The following is a 22,023-nucleotide window of genomic DNA, read 5'->3' as shown; positions in this document are numbered from 1 at the left end:
AATAGCGTTTTCATTAGAATATACCGTTCATAACAATATATATATTAAATTAAGTCTTAATACATATACATAACACATTTTACTTAAATATTTTTTTCCTTTGTTCTATAAGGTTTTAGATTTTATGGATGATAAATCCATGATGGATTCACTGGTTCACAGTGGTTTTCGTTTTCACTCCTGGCGAACTTAATTTTTCTGCTTTGGAGTGCTGTTTTGCTCATTTCTTCTTCGCTTTTTCAGTCCCACTTTTTGGACACTAGATTCTCATCTTTCTCTGTTCAAGAAAATAAGTTATGTGAGACAGGATGACTTAAAGATAGTCCACAACACTATTGTGAATTTCAAATAATCTAGGCACACATTGCTTTGAAGCACATAATCATAAAGGTATAGTCTTAACAGTCATAATTACATTTTTAAATATGGAAATATTCTTTAAACTAACTGTTTTAATTGAACATAATCTACTGGGGATTATTATCCCCAGTAGATTATTAACCAGACAAAACCACATATATAAGGAAGAGTTTAGCATTAACCCTGCATTTTCCCTACTGATAATGATATTAAGATTCTACAGTGGCATCTATTGCTATATGGAGCATTACTGTACAGTCATTCACTGATTCAGAAGTCATGAGGTCTGAGGAGCTCCATGACTCACACTAGAATATATACATCTCAATCAACAAGCCAAAGAATGTAGCACAATTTGTCCATACACAAACAGACACAGGGATGCAGGCAGGCACGGACAGAGAGGATTGTGGGATACCTTGCTTTGTTACAGGAATATGGAGGGGGACAGGATTAGGCTGGAATGAAATAAAAAGGGGTTGAGCAGGGGATTGAGTGAGGAGGAAAAGGGTAAAGAGGAGGAATATTTACACCACCAGAAGAAATGTAGTGCAGAGAGGAGGGTTCAGAAAAGAGGGCAAGAGATAAGTAAAGGAGAATACAATTTTAAAAGGGAAATGAATTAGTCATAATAGGAATTTATATTTGCTTGTTATACAGTTAGTCAGGACTTTATTACATGCAGTAAGTGGTTGAATTGGTTTTAATCAGTATTTAGTTATGTATTTGTATGTTACTTTAAATATGCTTAGTATGTTTATTTTAAATATCAATATCCATTTCTTTTATTCACATAAAAATGTATGAATCGTTTGTAAATCTTAAAAAAAAACATATAAAAATATTTTAATTAAATTTGTGATGTTTGTGTGTTTTAAAAGGTTACTTACGCTCCAAATAGTTACGGGCAACAAACTTAAGCAGCTCGTCAATAAGGATGACAGGGAAGGAAAGCTTCAGAACAACGATCCACTGGTCCAAGCTGAGATGGGTTAGCTTGAAGATCATCTGTTAGAGGAAAAGGCAGAGATTAGCAAATGACAGATTATAACAGTTGGATTAAAACAGAATGATGGGATAATTTAATTAAATGAATTAATTAAAGAATTAAAATATTGCCATATAATGGATTTGCAGTTGAATCAGTGTTTGGGACATGACTTGGACTGCATTCCAGTTTTTTTTTCTTCCCTCCGTGTCATTGACATGGATGTACATCATTGATTACGTTGCATAAGTGCCCACTACTGACATAACCATTGCAATGGGTTGAAGTGGAACAACTAAGCCCTTGATCAGTCGAAATCTGCTATGGAGCTGATTTATTACTTACATTTTTCCCTTAAGAATTTGTTTGATGCAGCATTATAATATATGTATATAGGTATGCTTGAGCTATTTTAAATATTTTTTTAAAAATCATTTATATATCATAGAGTTGTTTGGGGTGGGGATAAATTAAACACAATCTGTGGTGATGTCACAATCGTGTTGCATTGTGGTCTATGGAGCAACCTGAAGTGTAATTATGAAGTAGACTTGCTCCCTCTGACAAAATCGAGGGGTCGAAGGCCTGTCCATATAAACGTCCCTTATCCACTTCACCAAGTGGAACACACTTCAAAATGGCAGCGGGGATTCCCCCGAGGGAAAGTGCTTAGGGAAGTTTGCGAGTGTATGTCTAAAAGCGAATGCAGCCTTGGACATGAGAAGTGTCTCTTGGCTGGGCCTGGTCATGGTCTCCTAAGGCTCCTGGGCACACATCTTTCATCACCCCCTAGTGGCAGCCCCTTTAGCCTGCATAGCAATATTGCTAAACACATGAACTGAACCGAATTCAGCATGCTGGATGGACACCGTACTTACGGGCAGAGGGTCCACATAGATGATCATGAAGTGAAGAGACATGGAGAGACTCATGGCTCCCACCAACCATACATTGCTCCACGGAGGCATACGCAGCAGAGACTGATTCTCAGATAAGCTGCAAAACCATGCGCCAATGTATGTTAAAATCAGCATAAAAACATTTATGATTAGCTGCTTTATGATGGTTGGATTTGGTAAGTACTGACCTGTTTAGAGCGTTGCACATCTCAATGGTGACCAGGACAGACAGAGCCATTGTCATGGGAGGAGCAGCCTCGAACACCTCACATTCAATGCCAGCAAAGTCCTCGTTCTCAGCAGTGCACTGCATGAAGTGGGACTGGGGACAGAGAATAGGTTTAGCATTATTACTTTACTGTGAAATGTACCACATTGTTACTGTCATTTATAGTTATCAATTGTTTCATTCTCAACATTCAGGGACATCAGCCATCAATTATTGCATCCCTGTAGCATTAGATTCTCACCAGCTGGTAGAAAGAAACCATGGGGCCATCTTCGCAGTAAAGGAACCACCAGCCAGCAGCAGCGACAGTTGCAGCACCAACATAAACTGAGAGAGAGATTAAACAGAATCTGTAATGCAGTCTTGAGGTAATCAGGGAAGGTACAATATCACTGAATACATGGTGAACCTAGATTAGATCAGGGATTAAGCAGAAATATGGAAAGCAGCACACCTCCAATGGCCAGGTATCTGAAGAAGAGCCAGCCAGAGATGAGGGGCTCTTTGGGGGAGCGGGGAGCCTTGCCCATGATGTCCAAATCGGGGGGGTTGAATCCCAGAGCGGTGGCAGGAAGACCGTCAGTCACCAGGTTCACCCACAGAAGCTGAACTGGGATCAGAGCCTCAGGAAGACCAAGAGCAGCAGTCAGGAAGATACTGAAGAAGATGGAGAAAATAAATCCGGTTTAGAGTCAGCTTATTCCCGATTCCAGAGGGTAAATGTATAAGAGAGAGACTGTCACTCACCACACGACCTCTCCGACGTTGGAGGAGATGAGGTAGCGGATGAACTGCTTCATGTTGTTGTAAATGGCTCTGCCCTCCTCAACGGCAGCCACGATGCTGGAGAAGTTGTCATCGGCCAGGACCATCTCAGAGGCTGACTTGGCAACAGCAGTGCCAGAGCCCATGGCAATGCCAATCTCTGCCTTCTTCAGGGCAGGAGCATCATTCACACCATCACCAGTCTGGAGAGTGGTGTAGCAAAAAACGCAAGCATGTTAAATGTATTTCTTAAATATATTTAGGCTTTTGTAACATTTTCTGTAATTTGCTCCATTCAGTTCCTTTACCATGGCAGTGATCTCATCAAAACCCTGAAGGAACTCAACGATCTTGCTCTTGTGGGAGGGCTCAACACGAGCGTAACAGCAGGCCTTACGCACAGCCTCTCTCTGCTGGGCCAGTGGCAGGTCATCAAACTCACGGCCAGTGAAAGCACGGCCTGTCACATCCTCATCATCACTGAAGATGCCAATACGGCGGCAGATAGCCACAGCAGTACCTTTGTTATCACCTGGGAAGAAGAAATTATATTTTCAGCATTATTGCATTGGATTACCTATTATGCATTTTTGTCAGATGTTCTGTCAGCACTTATTTGAGGATTGAACATGATTCACCTGTGATCATGATCACACGGATACCAGCAGCCCTGCACAGCTCAATGGATCCAACAACCTCTTTACGAGGAGGATCCAGCATACCAACGCAACCCACGAAGGTGAGATCAGTCTGTGAGGAAAGCAAAAAAGGAGGGGTTAGCTTTATCAAAATTCAGTTATCATGCTAGTTGGAATTCAAATTATGTGTTTTTCTTTCACACAAATCACACACCTCATATTCAGCAAACTTGGTGGAGTCCTCCAGGTTCATCTCCTCCTTTCTCAGAGGGTTGTCACGGGTTGCCAGTGCCAGGCAGCGCAGGGTATCACGGCCAGTTCCCCATTCCTTGATCACAGCCATGATCTTATCCTTAACTGGACCAGTCAGGGGCACACGGGTGGTTCCAACACGCACATAGGCGCATCTGTCAATCACACCCTCCGGAGCACCCTACAACAATAACGATTTTGTGATTTAGATTCTCTTTAAGGTATTTAATTTTACTAGGTCTTTTTAAGGATTGGTCTTACCTTGACAAACATCTTGTTTCCAACAGGGGCCTTGGAGGCCTTTGCAGGGGAGCAATAGACGGACATGGACTTCCTGTCACGGGAGAACTCAAGAGTAAATTCCTTCTTCATAAGCTGCTTGACCACCTAGAAAAACCAAGGAATTAAATAAAAATTCTATCTTGGAATATGAACTTGACAGTTGAACTATTACAAAATATCTGACCATAAGTGTGTAGAAGCAGCACTATCATAGATATCCTATTGATATTTCAGTCACAAATTAGGGCTAATACAGCTGAGGGACACAGTACAGCGGACCAACATGAACTTAAAGAGCTCCGAAGAGGCTGAGATACTTACAGTGCAGCATGTGTTGGCTCTCTCCACCTTGGACAGACCACGGACATCAGTGTTGAACACGTTCATCTTTTCAACCAGGCAGCACAGGGCGGTCTCTGTAGCTTCACCCACTTTCTCATAGATTCCTTTCGACTGTAAAACAAGAGAGTGAGAGTTAAGCTCAGTTGTTGCTCCACAAATGGAAGATATTTGATGAAAACAGAATAAATGTTTGCTTACCTCATTGTAGTCCAGAGAGGAGTCATTGCACAAGGCGCAGATGGTTGCCAGCTCAACAAGGCCATCATACTGACCACACTTGACAGGAAGTCCACCCTTAGTACTGTAAGGTAAAGTAAGGAGAACGGTGAGTCTCTCTGTGTGCGTGTGTTTGCATCACTTAATGAATATAAAATTACTTACACTTCTCCCTCTGGTGTGTACTTGGATCCAGAAATGTCATACTGGTCAAGAGTCACAGAGTCTCCGTCCACCTTCTCAATGACGAACATCTAAATACCAAGAGAACAAAGCTTAAAACAGTGTGCAAAACAGAATGGTTTCGTGGTTGTAGTGAGAGGACTGGTGTATTGGTGCTTGCTTAATTTCTTTTGGAGCAAGACAATGTCTCTCACAAACCTTTGTAACACACATCTGATTGGTGGTGAGGGTGCCGGTCTTGTCTGAGCAAATGACGGATGTGCAGCCCAGAGTCTCTACAGAGGGAAGAGAACGGACGATGGCGTTCTTCTTAGCCATACGGCGGGTTCCCAAAGCCAAGCAGGTAGTGATGACAGCAGGCAGACCTATTTGGAAAATAACAGATGTGTCAAATACACACTGTTGGATTTACTCAATTTAAAAAGTCATGACTCCTGTAATCTCACCTTCAGGGATGGCAGCTACAGCAAGAGCCACAGCGATCTTGAAGTAGTAGACAGCACCACGGATCCAGGAGCCACCGTGGACGGGGTCGTTAAAGTGGCCAATGTTGATGAGCCAGACAGCCACACAGATGAGGGAAATGACTTTGGAGAGCTGCTCACTGAACTCATCCAGCTTCTGCTGCAAGGGGGTCTTCTCTTGCTCAGTGGCAGCCATCTGGTCACGGATTTTACCGATCTCAGTGGAGACGGCGGTGGCAACCACAACTCCGATAGCCTTGCCAGAAGCGATGTTAGTGCCCTAGGAAAGCGAGAGAATGTTTTAGTGCTAGTGCTAGAAAAAGAGGAGAGGGACACCAAAAAGCTGACGAAAGGGAAACTCACAGAGAAAAGCATGTTCTTCTTGTCCTGGTTGACAGCCCTGGGGTCAGGAACAGACTCTGTGTGTTTAATCACACTGACGGACTCACCTGAGAATAAAGTGGGAAAAGAGCTGAGAGAAGGATAAAGTTACATGCAATGTTTTTGTGAGTATTGGGAGGCAACTGATCAGATTTTGTAAATCAGAGACGAACCAGTGAGGATAGACTGGTCCACACGCAGAGTTGTGGAGCGGATGGCGGTGATTCTGATATCAGCAGGGACTTTGTCACCAACTACACAGGAAAAAGTTGAGAATTAAGAAGACGTGTGAAGAACAATTCATATTTAAAACTTAAATATTTATATATTTATACATCGATTAATGGTTTGACAATGATTTGAAATTCTTCTAGTCCATGGCTGTCCAATCCTGCTCCTGGAGGTCCACCTTCTTACTGAGTTTAGCCACAGACTATAGAAATACAAAGACGGTTCATTCCATAGATATGTATGGTTCACTCCTATACTTATGAATGGCAGAAACTGCAACGTGCCATATGGCGGAATAGTCCCGTCTTCTAAGTGAAAGAGCCAATCGCTGATTGGTAAAGTCATTGTGTCACTGCAGCAACCATTAGAAGCTCCGGTTCCCATAGAAACCTGAGGCTAGACCAGCTAAAGCGCATGCGCAGTCATTACCGCATTATGACTGCGCATGCGCATTGGCTGGTCTAACCTGAAAAATAATATTTTTTACGTTATTTGAGCATAAGAAACGACATTGATGGGGCAGTTCATTTCAGATTTTGTTGCTGATTTGAAATATGTAATTTAATTGCGAGTTCAGCGAGCAGTTTTTGTGATTTCAGGATCCCATTCTTTTAGAAAGGACTTGGTCTTGTATGAGCAGGCCGGAGGCATTGCAAATATGGCCGCCGACTTTCCTTGAAAGGGAATTTGGTTTAGCTTCAACCCTACTTAAACCAAAATACAAAAAAACATGTTTCCTCATCTCTTTGAATGACGAAACCTAAAATTCTCCAAAACTGTTCACCAAGCTTGCAATTAAATTTCATATTCAAAATCACCAATGAAATCTTGACAACAACTGTCTCATAAATGTTGTTTCTTATGCTCATTTTCCAGGCTATGCTTATGTTTATTTTTCAGGCTAGCACAGCCAATGTGCATGCGCAGTCCTAGCACAACCTAGCAGCATCCGGAGCTTCTAACGGCAGCTGCAGAGACATGATGACTGTACTGATTAGCGATTGGCTCTTTTATTGAGAAGACGGGACTATTCCGCTATATTGCGCATTACACTTTCTCCCACAGGGAAGTAATAGGAGTGCAACGTCTTGGTATATCTGAAGTCTTTGCTTAAACACACCTGAACCAGCTGACCAAGGTCTTCAGGACTATAAAAACATCCAAGCAGATATGTTGGAGCTACTTTGCATGTAAATGGCCCATCAGATTTGCCCTCCTGATCTAAAGATAATTCCGCTGTCAATAATGTTTGCTGATCTTTTGGTGAAAGATTAGAGATTCAAAAGGGAGACCTGATCAAGGGGGAAATACATAAAAGAGAAGAATGACAAGGACAAGCCGACCTTCAACATGGTGTAAACAAGTGGCCTAGAGAAAATGAGTGATGAGGAAGGAACAGGTGGAAGAGGGAAAGAGAAGGGGCAAGGGATTGAAAGAGGGCAAGTAGAGGAACAGGTGCTGGGATGTATTTATATACAGGCCTTTTCTTTGCTCATGCTCTCGCGGGTTCTTTCAGCCTTTTCTGATCCCATTACTCTATATTCTTCCTCCCACTGTCACACACACCGTAATTGCCTTAAAAGGACGCTCACACTTTCTCAAGGGCATAAGTCGCTTATAGTCCTGTCGCCTCCAGACACGTGTCTCATTACTTGACATCATTGTGGTTACACAGTGTAACAGTTGGCTTGAAGGTGTTGCTTACTCTGCATTTCCATTTTCAGACCATTGCACTGTTTCTGTGTGTTAGAGTGTTACGAGATTGTTCTGTGTTGATGCTGTCAGACACTCATGTCCACTGATATACCTGACACTTCCACAATGTCTCCAGGAACAATCTCTCTGGCTTTGATCCTCTGTACGCTCTTTCTGTCAGCACGGTAGACTTTACCCATCTCTGGCTCATACTCCTTCAGAGCCTCGATGGCGCTCTCCGCATTGCGCTCCTGTGAAAACAAAGTTCTTGATCAGTTCCTGCTCCCCTTAGGATTTTACACCTTGATGTCTCTCTCCTTCCAAGGGTGTGCATACTTTCCAAATGACTGTTGTGCTCGCTGTATGGACCCTTGATGAAACCTGATCAGCTTCTAGTATTTTTGCCACCGGACCTTTGTGAATACTGCTGTGCCTAACCTTTGACCTCTGATGTCATTTACACCACTCTAAGTTCTAATGCTTGCATTCACTGTATATTATATATAGTGGCCCCCAAAATAGTTTTGGACTTCAGTTACTCTTGAAATGCATTTTTTTTTATTGTATTAGATAACTGCAAGATAACTACAAGTGGTATCTTCAAACAAATGATGCTAGAGCTTTTCTTAGTGATACCTTCAGTTTAGCCATTTACAATTATTTTTTTAACCAACTGGACAAGGTTATTTTACCAGTAGTGGATTTATGAGGTCTGTTTCTCTTAATTCACATGTAGTGTAATTGTAAGTGTAGTTAATCCTCACATTACCAGAACATTTCCAAATACTTTTTGCCTTCGATTTGAACAATATACCTCCTGTCTTAAGATTTAAAACCTTATAAACATGTTTTTGTCCAATGTTTTGAAAAGTGTTTTCTAAATTTCTTTTTACTTTAAATTTTATATTTCTCTTTTTATGTTAACAATAAGTGCATCTTAGTTGAAAATGTTGTCATTTTATTTTATTTTATTTATTTATTTTATATTATAATTAATTTTTTAATTTTTTTGGAGGTTGCCTCTATTATCCAGATACCTGCCGGTGTATTTTGGGAAGTAAAATGGATGTGCATATTTACCTGCCATACTCCAACGACAGCATTAGCAATAAGGATGAGAAGGATGACAAATGGCTCGACAAAGGCAGTGACAGTTTCCTCGCCTTCCTCAAACCAGGCCAGTACCTGATGAACAGAGAGAGTGTGAGAGAGACATCCAAGATCCATATGGGAGGTAAAAGAAAATGTAATATTTACAATCATTTTTATTAGAGTCTGATTAAAGAGACAGTGGATGTATGTGAAATTGTGTGTGTGTGTGTGTGTGTGTGTGTGTGTGTGCACTCGTTTGGGTGGTTTGGACACAAATCTGTATAATGACATGGATATGACGAGGTAGGTATTACAATGTGAAGGTGGTTTATGAGGACACTGCCTATGTCCACATAATTCAAAAGGCTTTAAAAAAAACATACTAAATGGTGTTTTTCTTTGAAAATCTAAAAATGCACAAAGTGTTCTGTAATGGGTAGGTGTGTTTTCTGTGTGCGCATACGCTCTGAAAGTTTTGCTCAAGTAAGTGTAACCCCATTCAGTTTCTTGGACTGACTTAAGACCACCTCAAAATAACACTCCTTTCCTCTCTGTCTAATTCACTCACTCTCTCTCTTTTTTATTTTTCTCTCTATTCTTTCTCTGTCCTTGCTTCTCCTCAAAGCTTCTATCCTGGCCTTCTAAGGCCATAATGACAGCTGTAATAAGGCTCGACGAAGACCTGAACAAAACAGCAGAACTAATGCTGTCTGCTTCATTTATTTCAAAACAGATTTGGAAGAAAGAACGAACTGCCTTTTTATGTGCCGTCACTCGTTCATTATCAGAGCGGCGAGTACTCAGATTTCAAGAGTGAGGGCATGTATGTGTCTAGGACTAAGAAAAGATACCTAGCATCTCATGCTAGCAGTGTTGTTTCACGCAACTATAAGAATTCCATACTACCCGGCACAGATAAACAGCTGGATTATTGTCTACCCATTATATACTCGAGGCCGTAGGGTTACCGTTTAGCTTGATTGACAGGAACGGATGGGAATGTGGGAAATGTGTCCCTGTCCTTCACATTCACATTATTAATCATTGTCTGTACCTCTAAATGAAACCCCGTCCATTCATTAAAATGTTACAGCTCTGTGACTGTAAACCTAACCTAAGTCAGCATGACCCAGGCTATGAATTGCTGAATTATTGAAGCATTACCTGTGCAAAGAGAGGTTTCTAAAAGCTTTGCACTACATGATGTTAGTTAGTTTCTGTTTACTTACAAAAGAGATGCAAGCAGCGAACAGCAGGATCCTGACCAAGAGATCTTCAAACTGCTCAACCACCAGCTCCCAGATGCTCTTACCTGAGAGAGAAGGTAATGTTTCATTTATATATATATATATATATATATAGTTCAATAAGTAAGTCAATATGACCAATTGGTTAGCACAACAAGCATGATCTTTGTTTGACTGAAAAGAGAAGTGCATAAATCAAACGGAAACTGACTGGAAAAAAAAAACTGAATTACAGAGCTGATGTCAATTCTACGTCTAGGTCTTGTCATATAATTCTATAATAACAGTAAATGGAGAACTCACCTTCTTCAGCGGGCAGCTCTGTGATTGGTCAGTTTGGTCCAGTAGACAAGATGAATGGCAGATGTGGGTAGAAACAAAACCGTTAGAATTAGCCATTAATATCTTTCCCATCAACAATCACCATAACATAGCGTATTATATGATGGTATAATACTTCATTCTGAAATGAGCTGAGCTCACACATATCAAAGTGTTCAGTTAGTAGTCTAGCCATTTGTCCTTTTGTTCGACCTTCTACTGAAGTCCCTGTAGGCTTAAAATGGCCCCTGTGTTTCAGCTGTCACTTTATTGCTTTTCTTCTTTCTTTCCTTTATCTTCTAATCTTGCTTTAACAACTTAATGTTATTATGCTGCATGGATAAGTGCATCTGTTCAGGGTTATTTTGCCTTTGGCTGAGAGCTTTAAATTCTCTATGCAGTATGTAAAGTACTTCTGGAAATGTATGCTGTCTTTTCTAAAAAAATTTTAATGCATCTGAATTGAATTTAAAGAAAATCTAAAAATGCACAAAGTGTTCTTGGGTGGGTAGGTGTGTTTTCTGTGTGCGCATACGCTCTGAAAGTTTTGCTCAAGTAAGTGTAACCCCATTCAGTTTCTTGGACTGACTTAAGACCACCTCAAAATAACACTCCTTTCCTCTCTGTCTAATTCACTCACTCTCTCTCTTTTTTATTTTTCTCTCTATTCTTTCTCTGTCCTTGCTTCTCCTCAAAGCTTCTATCCTGGCCTTCTAAGGCCATAATGACAGCTGTAATAAGGCTCGACGAAGACCTGAACAAAACAGCAGAACTAATGCTGTCTGCTTCATTTATTTCAAAACAGATTTGGAAGAAAGAACGAACTGCCTTTTTATGTGCCGTCACTCGTTCATTATCAGAGCGGCGAGTACTCAGATTTCAAGAGTGAGGGCATGTATGTGTCTAGGACTAAGAAAAGATACCTAGCATCTCATGCTAGCAGTGTTGTTTCACGCAACTATAAGAATTCCATACTACCCGGCACAGATAAACAGCTGGATTATTGTCTACCCATTATATACTCGAGGCCGTAGGGTTACCGTTTAGCTTGATTGACAGGAACGGATGGGAATGTGGGAAATGTGTCCCTGTCCTTCACATTCACATTATTAATCATTGTCTGTACCTCTAAATGAAACCCCGTCCATTCATTAAAATGTTACAGCTCTGTGACTGTAAACCTAACCTAAGTCAGCATGACCCAGGCTATGAATTGCTGAATTATTGAAGCATTACCTGTGCAAAGAGAGGTTTCTAAAAGCTTTGCACTACATGATGTTATTTAGTTTCTGTTTACTTACAAAAGAGATGCAAGCAGCCAACAGCAGGATCCTGACCAAGAGATCTTCAAACTGCTCAACCACCAGCTCCCAGATGCTCTTACCTGAGAGAGAAGGTAATGTTTCATTTATATATATATATATATATATATAGTTCAATAAGTAAGTCAATATGACCAATTGGTTAGCACAACAAGCATGATCTTTGTTTGACTGAAAAGAGAAGTGCATAAATCAAACGGAAACTGACTGGAAAAAAAAAACTGAATTACAGAGCTGATGTCAATTCTACGTCTAGGTCTTGTCATATAATTCTATAATAACAGTAAATGGAGAACTCACCTTCTTCAGCGGGCAGCTCTGTGATTGGTCAGTTTGGTCCAGTAGACAAGATGAATGGCAGATGTGGGTAGAAACAAAACCGTTAGAATTAGCCATTAATATCTTTCCCATCAACAATCACCATAACATAGCGTATTATATGATGGTATAATACTTCATTCTGAAATGAGCTGAGCTCACACATATCAAAGTGTTCAGTTAGTAGTCTAGCCATTTGTCCTTTTGTTCGACCTTCTACTGAAGTCCCTGTAGGCTTAAAATGGCCCCTGTGTTTCAGCTGTCACTTTATTGCTTTTCTTCTTTCTTTCCTTTATCTTCTAATCTTGCTTTAACAACTTAATGTTATTATGCTGCATGGATAAGTGCATCTGTTCAGGGTTATTTTGCCTTTGGCTGAGAGCTTTAAATTCTCTATGCAGTATGTAAAGTACTTCTGGAAATGTATGCTGTCTTTTCTAAAAAAATTTTAATGCATCTGAATTGAATTTAAAAAAGGTCTTGAGATACAGTATAACTAATTGATCTTTTTCTCTGATGTCTGTTCTCAACTGATCACAACTAAACATGTACTAAGTTGGGAATTCTTGCTACCTCCCCTTCAAAATGTCCTGTTCTGTTCATTCGTCCCAACATTGTTTCATTGCAATCAAACATCCATTCAGATTTTACAGATGCCTCCATCATTCGTCCACGCGTTCCTCACCATTGAATCCATACTTGTCTTGGTTTTTCTTGACCTGATCCGGAGCGAGGCCTGTGGTCTCGCTCACGCTGAAGTAGGCCAGGCATTCTGCTGTTTCTTTGGTGTGTGCGTTCTCCATCCTGTCTGCTCAAAGGGGAGACTTCAAAAATACAACACAAGAGATGTAGATGAGTTGGATTCCTACCCAGAGAAATGCAGAAAACCCCGTTTTAAGGCTTTTTACAGGAAACTAAAGTTGGTTAAAAAACAAATTGAGTGCAAAATAGATTACGCACCAACACTTTTTAAAAGTGTAGGATAGGGACAAAACAGATGGCCCCTTGATTCTCTCTCCCCTCTCTCTTTCTCTCTCCTTCTCCTCCCTCTGGAGCGCAGGGCTGACAGAAAGTGCAAACTTCCACCCATCTCTGTAGAGTTTTATAAAGACACCAGACAAACCATCTCCTAGATCACACCCCTATTGGCTGAGATCAGACAAATATGGTGAGGAAGGGGCATGGCCTTGGGAAGAGAGATGAAGGGGTGTGATTGGAGCAATTGGGCGACAACTGCAGTGGGGGTGAGCAGCCTTGAAAGCGGGGTTGAAATTTGGATCTGTTTTTGGAACGTGCACCGACAGGAGGATGGAGACAGTGAATGGGGAATTGTGGTGCTGGTATGGGGGGGGGTGTCGAATGAGTGATTGCTCAAATGGTTTTGGGATGTTGATATGCAGTAAGGGACGACCAAGGACTTGGCTTTTTGTGGGGATTAAAAACGTACAATTGTGTGTGTGTGTGTGTGTGTGTGTGTGTGTGTGTGTGTGTGTGTGTGTGTGCACTCGTTTGGGTGGTTTGGACACAAATCTGTATAATGACATGGATATGACGAGGTAGGTATTACAATGTGAAGGTGGTTTATGAGGACACTGCCTATGTCCACATAATTCAAAAGGCTTTAAAAAAAACATACTAAATGGTGTTTTTCTTTGAAAATCTAAAAATGCACAAAGTGTTCTGTAATGGGTAGGTGTGTTTTCTGTGTGCGCATACGCTCTGAAAGTTTTGCTCAAGTAAGTGTAACCCCATTCAGTTTCTTGGACTGACTTAAGACCACCTCAAAATAACACTCCTTTCCTCTCTGTCTAATTCACTCACTCTCTCTCTTTTTTATTTTTCTCTCTATTCTTTCTCTGTCCTTGCTTCTCCTCAAAGCTTCTATCCTGGCCTTCTAAGGCCATAATGACAGCTGTAATAAGGCTCGACGAAGACCTGAACAAAACAGCAGAACTAATGCTGTCTGCTTCATTTATTTCAAAACAGATTTGGAAGAAAGAACGAACTGCCTTTTTATGTGCCGTCACTCGTTCATTATCAGAGCGGCGAGTACTCAGATTTCAAGAGTGAGGGCATGTATGTGTCTAGGACTAAGAAAAGATACCTAGCATCTCATGCTAGCAGTGTTGTTTCACGCAACTATAAGAATTCCATACTACCCGGCACAGATAAACAGCTGGATTATTGTCTACCCATTATATACTCGAGGCCGTAGGGTTACCGTTTAGCTTGATTGACAGGAACGGATGGGAATGTGGGAAATGTGTCCCTGTCCTTCACATTCACATTATTAATCATTGTCTGTACCTCTAAATGAAACCCCGTCCATTCATTAAAATGTTACAGCTCTGTGACTGTAAACCTAACCTAAGTCAGCATGACCCAGGCTATGAATTGCTGAATTATTGAAGCATTACCTGTGCAAAGAGAGGTTTCTAAAAGCTTTGCACTACATGATGTTATTTAGTTTCTGTTTACTTACAAAAGAGATGCAAGCAGCCAACAGCAGGATCCTGACCAAGAGATCTTCAAACTGCTCAACCACCAGCTCCCAGATGCTCTTACCTGAGAGAGAAGGTAATGTTTCATTTATATATATATATATATATATAGTTCAATAAGTAAGTCAATATGACCAATTGGTTAGCACAACAAGCATGATCTTTGTTTGACTGAAAAGAGAAGTGCATAAATCAAACGGAAACTGACTGGAAAAAAAAAACTGAATTACAGAGCTGATGTCAATTCTACGTCTAGGTCTTGTCATATAATTCTATAATAACAGTAAATGGAGAACTCACCTTCTTCAGCGGGCAGCTCTGTGATTGGTCAGTTTGGTCCAGTAGACAAGATGAATGGCAGATGTGGGTAGAAACAAAACCGTTAGAATTAGCCATTAATATCTTTCCCATCAACAATCACCATAACATAGCGTATTATATGATGGTATAATACTTCATTCTGAAATGAGCTGAGCTCACACATATCAAAGTGTTCAGTTAGTAGTCTAGCCATTTGTCCTTTTGTTCGACCTTCTACTGAAGTCCCTGTAGGCTTAAAATGGCCCCTGTGTTTCAGCTGTCACTTTATTGCTTTTCTTCTTTCTTTCCTTTATCTTCTAATCTTGCTTTAACAACTTAATGTTATTATGCTGCATGGATAAGTGCATCTGTTCAGGGTTATTTTGCCTTTGGCTGAGAGCTTTAAATTCTCTATGCAGTATGTAAAGTACTTCTGGAAATGTATGCCGTCTTCTCTAAATTTTTTTTAATGCTTCTGAATTGAATTTAAAAAAGGTCTTGAGATACAGTATAACTAATTGATCTTTTTCTCTGATGTCTGTTCTCAACTGATCACAACTAAACATGTACTAAGTTGGGAATTCTTGCTACCTCCCCTTCAAAATGTCCTGTTCTGTTCATTCGTCCCAACATTGTTTCATTGCAATCAAACATCCATTCAGATTTTACAGATGCCTCCATCATTCGTCCACGCGTTCCTCACCATTGAATCCATACTTGTCTTGGTTTTTCTTGACCTGATCCGGAGCGAGGCCTGTGGTCTCGCTCACGCTGAAGTAGGCCAGGCATTCTGCTGTTTCTTTGGTGTGTGCGTTCTCCATCCTGTCTGCTCAAAGGGGAGACTTCAAAAATACAACACAAGAGATGTAGATGAGTTGGATTCCTACCCAGAGAAATGCAGAAAACCCCGTTTTAAGGCTTTTTACAGGAAACTAAAGTTGGTTAAAAAACAAATTGAGTGCAAAATAGATTACGCACCAACACTTTTTAAAAGTGTAGGATAGGGACAAAACAGATGGCCCCTTGATTCTCTCTCCCCTCTCTCTTTCTCTCTCCTTCTCCTCCCTCTGGAGCGCAGGGCTGACAGAAAGTGCAAACTTCCACCCATCTCTGTAGAGTTTTATAAAGACACCAGACAAACCATCTCCTAGATCACACCCCTATTGGCTGAGATCAGACAAATATGGTGAGGAAGGGGCATGGCCTTGGGAAGAGAGATGAAGGGGTGTGATTGGAGCAATTGGGCGACAACTGCAGTGGGGGTGAGCAGCCTTGAAAGCGGGGTTGAAATTTGGATCTGTTTTTGGAACGTGCACCGACAGGAGGATGGAGACAGTGAATGGGGAATTGTGGTGCTGGTATGGGGGGGGGTGTCGAATGAGTGATTGCTCAAATGGTTTTGGGATGTTGATATGCAGTAAGGGACGACCAAGGACTTGGCTTTTTGTGGGGATTAAAAACGTACAAGGCCTTGTTATAATTATGTGGTACAGGATTAAAATGTCTATCCATTCTGTAAGAGCTGTAATGTGAAGGTATGTTTGAAAATACATGAAGATCGTCAGATCGGGATTAGCACCCGAGATGAACAGCTATGGAAAAAAGTGTGAGGCTAAAACAATTCTTCAGACATGGCAAATGTGCTGTAAAACAGGCTGAGGAGGGATTAATTAGCAAGAGTGCGTAAAGAGGGAAAGAAAGAGGTGAAGAACGAAGGAGGACTGTTAAGGTAGAAATGAAGGCATTATTAGATTCTGAATGTCTCTGAGTTTGTAGATCTTTTGTCTTGTTGACAGATTGTTTGGAAGAATAGACAGTGATAGATGACTGGTGAAATAATTTTTGCTAAACCAGATTAAGGACAGGAAGAAACCATTATATTATTTTAGCCCATTTAATGGCCATTCATTAATTTTTATGATTTTTTTATTTTATTTTAGCAAACTTAATTTTTAACGCAACTTAATGCTTTCAGTTAACAACTGTAAAGCTGGTAATTAGGGTGAATATAATAAAACAATGGATGAAGTAGGGAAAACAAGTTTTGCATTTAATATTTATTCTTTTTTACTCTGTATTGTGTAGTGAAGATATTTGTTTAAAATTAAGACAATGATCATATTTTAACTAAGACATCGAAAGTGGCAAATGATCAGTTGGTCAGTCCAATCAAGTCTCAGGCTCGTTTGCTTTAGAGGGCGTCACTTGAAACTAAATCCATACCATTGGACTTACATGACAATCAATTTGAATAATTCTTAGTGTGTCATTTTATTGGCTACGTTTATTTAATAATGCATAAAGTTGTATCATTTTGGCCTTGGTCTTGCAGTCCTACATGCATTACACATACAGGCACACCAGAGCATTATAAGACTATATCAGACGGGTGAGTAAATAAAGCCTTTCCTTTCATTCACATCTCATGGTCATGCCTACATGAAGTGCCTACAGTTCGCGCTTCCCTTCATCTGCTACTCTGCCCTTTGACCTTTGGATCATAATGGCTTGTAGTTTCCAGGAGTAGGAACATTTAATTCCCCCATCAGATCTGATAATGTTTTCATCCATCAACACTTGTACAAGAGGGAACACTTTTTTTATTTTTTGCATGCCACAATCCATATTATTATTGTTAACTAAAATTAAAACAATAAAAAAAAATGTGTTAACTGAAATAAAATATAAATATTAGATACAAAACAGAAAAAGAACTGAATTATAACTTAGAATAAATGATAAATTAGAATTGTTGACTTGGCAACAAACTGAAATAAAATAGATTTGAGTACTATAACTACTAAAAAACTGAAATATGAAGTAAAGCTAAATAAAAATAAATATTTTTTTTAAAAAGCTAATAAAATTACAAAAGCAGAAAAAAATACTAAAAGCTAAACTTAAAATTAAAACTGAAAGTCTAAAAATAAAAGCCAATTCTTAATTAATTAATTAATTAATAGTATATAAATAATACTAAAATAACACTGCTCACTCACAAAAAAATGACTTCCTGTATATAGTTCAATATCAGTTTTGCTCTATTTAACAGTACTTTCATGCTGGTCTACATACAATGTTCAGTATATTCTCTGAAAGCCATTCTCTGCATCTCCTCACTGAAATATATGTGTGAAGACTTGTTCTCCTACCCTGACTATTGTTATTTAGGTGTTACCGTGGAACTAGACCCTGTTCTCTGTGTCGGTGGGGGGCTGGTGGTCCTTTTGCTTCTTGTGTAACTGTAGTTTGAGCAGCAGGTGTGTATTAATAGATCTGAGTGACGTGGATCAGCGGCAGCTCAACTCGATTGTTGGATTTTTTCTGTTTATTTCAGGGATGGAGGAAGGGAGGTGACCCTCACAGCTCTTGCATGGCTGAAGAAACGGAGAGCGTGAGGGGTACAGCAGATATTTAGACATTCAGGCTCTTAGTAAGTGTTAAGGTTACAGTTCACACACAGGCCTCAGACGTTCTGTGTTTTGCTTCATTTGACTTTCTCTCCTATTCTTTGTTTCTTTTCACTGTACTTGAAATCGTTTTCGCTACTGACTCTCTGTGACTTCTCAACTCTGACCCCTTGCCCCCTCTCTGACCTGGGCCCCATCAGGCGTGCTTGTGTGTCATGATTCTGACATCCCTGTCGTTGTACAGAATGTGTCCCGGCGCTGCTGGCATGTCTGTGCTCATGTTGCAGCACAGGTCGCATTGCAAAAATGCGCTAGATGATTTCTTACCATTCACACTGAATTTCTTATCCAAAATTACAAAATAATTTCTCGGTAAATATCTTTATTATGACATTATATGAATAATACAACCTGATTTATGACAGATATGAGTAATATGTTATTTTAAAGCACAAAATATTGATACTATGGTAAAGAAAGAAATGAATGCTTAAAAAAAATAAATGCATAAAGTTGATTAAAGTGACAGTAAATACATTAAAAAGATTTGTACATTTAAATAAATGCTGTTCTTTTGAACTAGCTTTTCATCCAAGTGTCCTGAAAAAAAGTATCACCGTTTCCACAATATATTAAGCAGCGCAATTGTTTTCAACATTAATTATAAGAATTGTTTCTTGAGCACCAAATCAGCATATTACAATGAAGACTGGACTGAAGACTAGTAATGGCTGTTTCGCTTTGCCATGACAGGGATAAAATATATTTTAAAATATGTTAAAGGGGTCCTATTATGCTTTTTCACTTTTTCAACTTTAGTTAGTCTGTAATGTTGCTGTTTGAGCATAAAAAAGATCTACTACAGAAGAGAGAGAGACTGATAACGGCTGTCAGAAGAGAGAACGATGTCAAATTACCGGCCCTCCCATAGACGCTGCATTAGAAACACTCTGGCATTGGCGTTAACTGTTTTTTTGTAATTTGATGCAAAGGTGATATAATACAAAGAATAGTGTTATAAATGTAGATGAAATGATGCAAAGGTGATATAATACAAAGAATAGTGTTATAAATGTAGGTGAAATTTTTTTTTAAATACAAATATGAAAAACTTTCGAGGATTTACGATGCTGATGACCGTTAAACCCGTCATCACAGTCTTGTGAAAAGAGTCCACTGAAGCTCGCAGGTTGCTATGGTAAGGGGCGTGACATTTCCCGACCAGGCGCCGAGTGCTGCCAATCACAACACACACTGGCCCAGCTAACCAATCACAGCACATTTCGTATTTCAGAAGGCGGGCCTTCATTTGATACAGGAACTATTCGAGCCGTTCATGCCAGACTGGGGAGAGAGGTGTTGTAATAATGTAAAATATGTGAAAAATAATGTGTTTTTCGAACAACCTAGTATGCGAGCCTGTTCTAGTACACCCCCAAAACAAAATCAAGACTGTAAAAGAGCATAATAGGACCCCTCTAAAAAACGTTATTTTATATTGTAATACAATTTCACAGTATAACAGTTATATAAATACATGTTATCAGCAAAGCCCGCTGAAGAAGGAGTTGCTAGGTATGAAAGAGAACGGTGCACAAAAGCACAAAGCACTTCAATTTTAAAAACAGGAAGCTTGAGAGAAATTGATTGAGTGATGATCTTGTGCTGGTGAAGTGACTGACGGGCGGCAGGATATCTGATGTTGTGCTGGAGAGAGATGGGACACATGGAACTGACAGGTTAGTGCCGGAAGATTTAAGAAATAACATTCCCTCATTTTATGAGTATATTTAACCTTCTGTAGCTCTGTCATTGTGTATGTGTCTTCCTTTTTAGGTCTGCACTTAGCTCAGGGAACATACAGAGACGCTGCTGATGACAGGAAGACGGATCAAGGGAAAGAGAAGAGGGACTCAGGAAAGCCAAGATGCTGGGATGAATTGAAGGTTAAATATATACAGTGGTGAATGAGAGGAGAGTTAGGGAAACAAATATGAAGAAAAAAAGTTTAGAAGTGACAGAGTAAAATGTGAATTTGAGGAATTAGAGAAAGTAATGAAGAGGAAAATAAGGGGGAACAACATCTTGGGAATATCTGACAGTGGTTGAGCTGTCAATTCTACTTAACTGCCTCTAACAAATACATTATTTTCAAACACATTAGTGATTACTGTGGCCTTTTTTTCCTTAATAATTTTTTATTCATAAATGAACATTAATGTATACAGAAGCCAGGGTGATTTCACACATCTTACACACGTGTACAGTATGTTGTGTACATGTGTGTGCGCCAAACAAGTGTGTGACAGGTGCTGGACAGGAATGGTGTTAAATTCTCAGCGCTGTCCCTATTCTTGGTTATTTGAATCTGTGGCTCCAAAGTATGGAGCCGTAATCCAGTCTTTAATGACTAACGCCTCTATATACGCACACAGATGGCACGTGAATACGTTCAAGATCATCTAGACGAACCCAGAAATGCACTTCTTACTTTTTATGTTATTTAATAATGATGTTTTGTACAATCACATTAGTTATTGCATGCTTTGCAAAATGTTCTGCCCCTAAAGCATAAAAAATGTTTTGTCAAGTAACTTAAATTTACCAAATGTGGCAACATCTAAATTAAAATGTGAAAAATATTATTTCATTATTTCTACGTTAGGTTACACAAGTTAAATGTTTTACTTTTTTATAGTGTTATGCTGTACATTGTATTCCCATTTTATCTTCGCAGCAAATGCAATAAAATATTTCCCTCCATTATTTAAGTTGGGTGAAAATAATAGTAGCATATTATTATAGGAAGCCCATTGCCAAGAAAAAAAAAGGTATTTATTTCACAATTTGGACTTTATTTCTTGGAATTCTGAAAAAATCATATAAACTGATTTGAAATTGTGAGATGTCAACTTGCAATTCTGAGAATAAAATTCAGACTTGCAGATTTAAACTGAGAATTCTCACCTTTTTTATCACAATTCCAAGATAATACCTCACAATTCTGAATGTATTTATAAGAAATCTGACTTTACATCTCAATTCAGATTTTTTTGTCCACTACAGAATAACATATAAAAAGTTAAATGTCTTTATCTCATGATTCTTACTTTTTTCTCACAGTTGTAAGTTTTATATATCACAATTTGGAGTTTATATGAATATATCATAAAAAGTTACCGTTACCTTTTTTATTATTTTATTTTTTTTGGCAGAAACGGGCTTCCATACATTTTAAACCACTGATGATTTAATGTGTTTTGACACGTCTCACTCTGTGAAATAATAGATGCACTGACCATCATAAAGGCAGGGACAAACATTATTTATGTGGGTGGTTGGGAGCTGTCAGATGAAAGATAATGTTTTTGAGCGAGTACATCAGATGTCACAGCTGTGAAAAAAGCTTTTACAGTGAAGGAACATTTCTATGGGAACAGCTTCTTATCACTATTAATAATAGCAGGGTTGTCCTTGGGTATTCTTGAAAGAAGAGAGGACAGAGGATATCCCAAAGAAAACCTAACACCCTCACTCAATAACCTCTCTCTCTCACTCTCACTCTCACTCTCTCTCTCTCAATCTCT

At 39.5% G+C, this 22,023-nt stretch overlaps 1 protein-coding gene and 1 long non-coding RNA gene across 6 annotated transcripts; both read right to left on the bottom strand.

Moving 5' to 3' along the window:
* Window positions 1-22: 22 nt before the first annotated feature.
* On the bottom strand, window positions 23-13,299 carry atp2a1 (ATPase sarcoplasmic/endoplasmic reticulum Ca2+ transporting 1). Of its 5 annotated transcripts, none has more exons than XM_016572456.1 (25): window positions 13,186-13,299; window positions 12,911-13,049; window positions 12,208-12,225; window positions 11,887-11,969; window positions 9,006-9,110; window positions 8,038-8,176; window positions 6,173-6,253; window positions 5,982-6,067; window positions 5,601-5,898; window positions 5,353-5,519; window positions 5,137-5,225; window positions 4,954-5,056; window positions 4,735-4,866; window positions 4,393-4,518; window positions 4,094-4,312; window positions 3,880-3,991; window positions 3,550-3,773; window positions 3,224-3,444; window positions 2,931-3,133; window positions 2,718-2,803; window positions 2,436-2,569; window positions 2,227-2,344; window positions 1,251-1,368; window positions 779-818; window positions 23-277 (listed from the first exon to the last, which is right to left on the bottom strand). In XM_016572456.1, the coding sequence occupies exons 2-24, from the start codon at window positions 13,026-13,028 to the stop codon at window positions 814-816; spliced, it is 2,985 nt and encodes a 994-aa protein (XP_016427942.1). In that variant the 5' UTR covers window positions 13,029-13,049; window positions 13,186-13,299; the 3' UTR covers window positions 23-277; window positions 779-813. The 5 variants fall into 5 exon arrangements, 4 of the variants coding, with proteins under 4 accessions (XP_016427942.1, XP_016427939.1, XP_016427943.1 ...); XR_001641715.1 differs by having other exon boundaries at window positions 233-277; window positions 732-818; XM_016572453.1 differs by lacking the exon at window positions 779-818.
* Window positions 13,300-14,704: 1,405 nt separating this feature from the next.
* On the bottom strand, window positions 14,705-16,118 carry LOC107755563 (uncharacterized). Its single transcript, XR_001641713.1, has 4 exons — window positions 16,005-16,118; window positions 15,730-15,868; window positions 15,027-15,044; window positions 14,705-14,790 (listed from the first exon to the last, which is right to left on the bottom strand). It is a non-coding gene; the product is annotated as an uncharacterized LOC107755563 (long non-coding RNA).
* Window positions 16,119-22,023: the final 5,905 nt, after the last annotated feature.

This window comes from Sinocyclocheilus rhinocerous, unplaced genomic scaffold (genome assembly GCF_001515625.1).
Source record: "Sinocyclocheilus rhinocerous isolate Xijiao unplaced genomic scaffold, SAMN03320098_v1.1 scaffold2849, whole genome shotgun sequence".
In the NCBI taxonomy this organism is placed as follows: Eukaryota; Metazoa; Chordata; class Actinopteri; order Cypriniformes; family Cyprinidae; genus Sinocyclocheilus; species Sinocyclocheilus rhinocerous.
This window is presented reverse-complemented; position numbering and strand designations above follow the sequence as displayed.

Coding starts and splice junctions, on each gene's coding strand:
- atp2a1 (XM_016572453.1), bottom strand. CDS start 13,028: ATGGAGAACGCACACACCAAAGAAACAGCAGAATGCCTGGCCTACTTC. Junction 3,134..3,223: donor AACGTCGGAGAGGTCGTGTG/GTGAGTGACAGT, acceptor CATCTTCTTCAG/TATCTTCCTGACTGCTGCTC. Junction 1,369..2,226: donor TCTATGTGGACCCTCTGCCC/GTAAGTACGGTG, acceptor TTCCTCTAACAG/ATGATCTTCAAGCTAACCCA.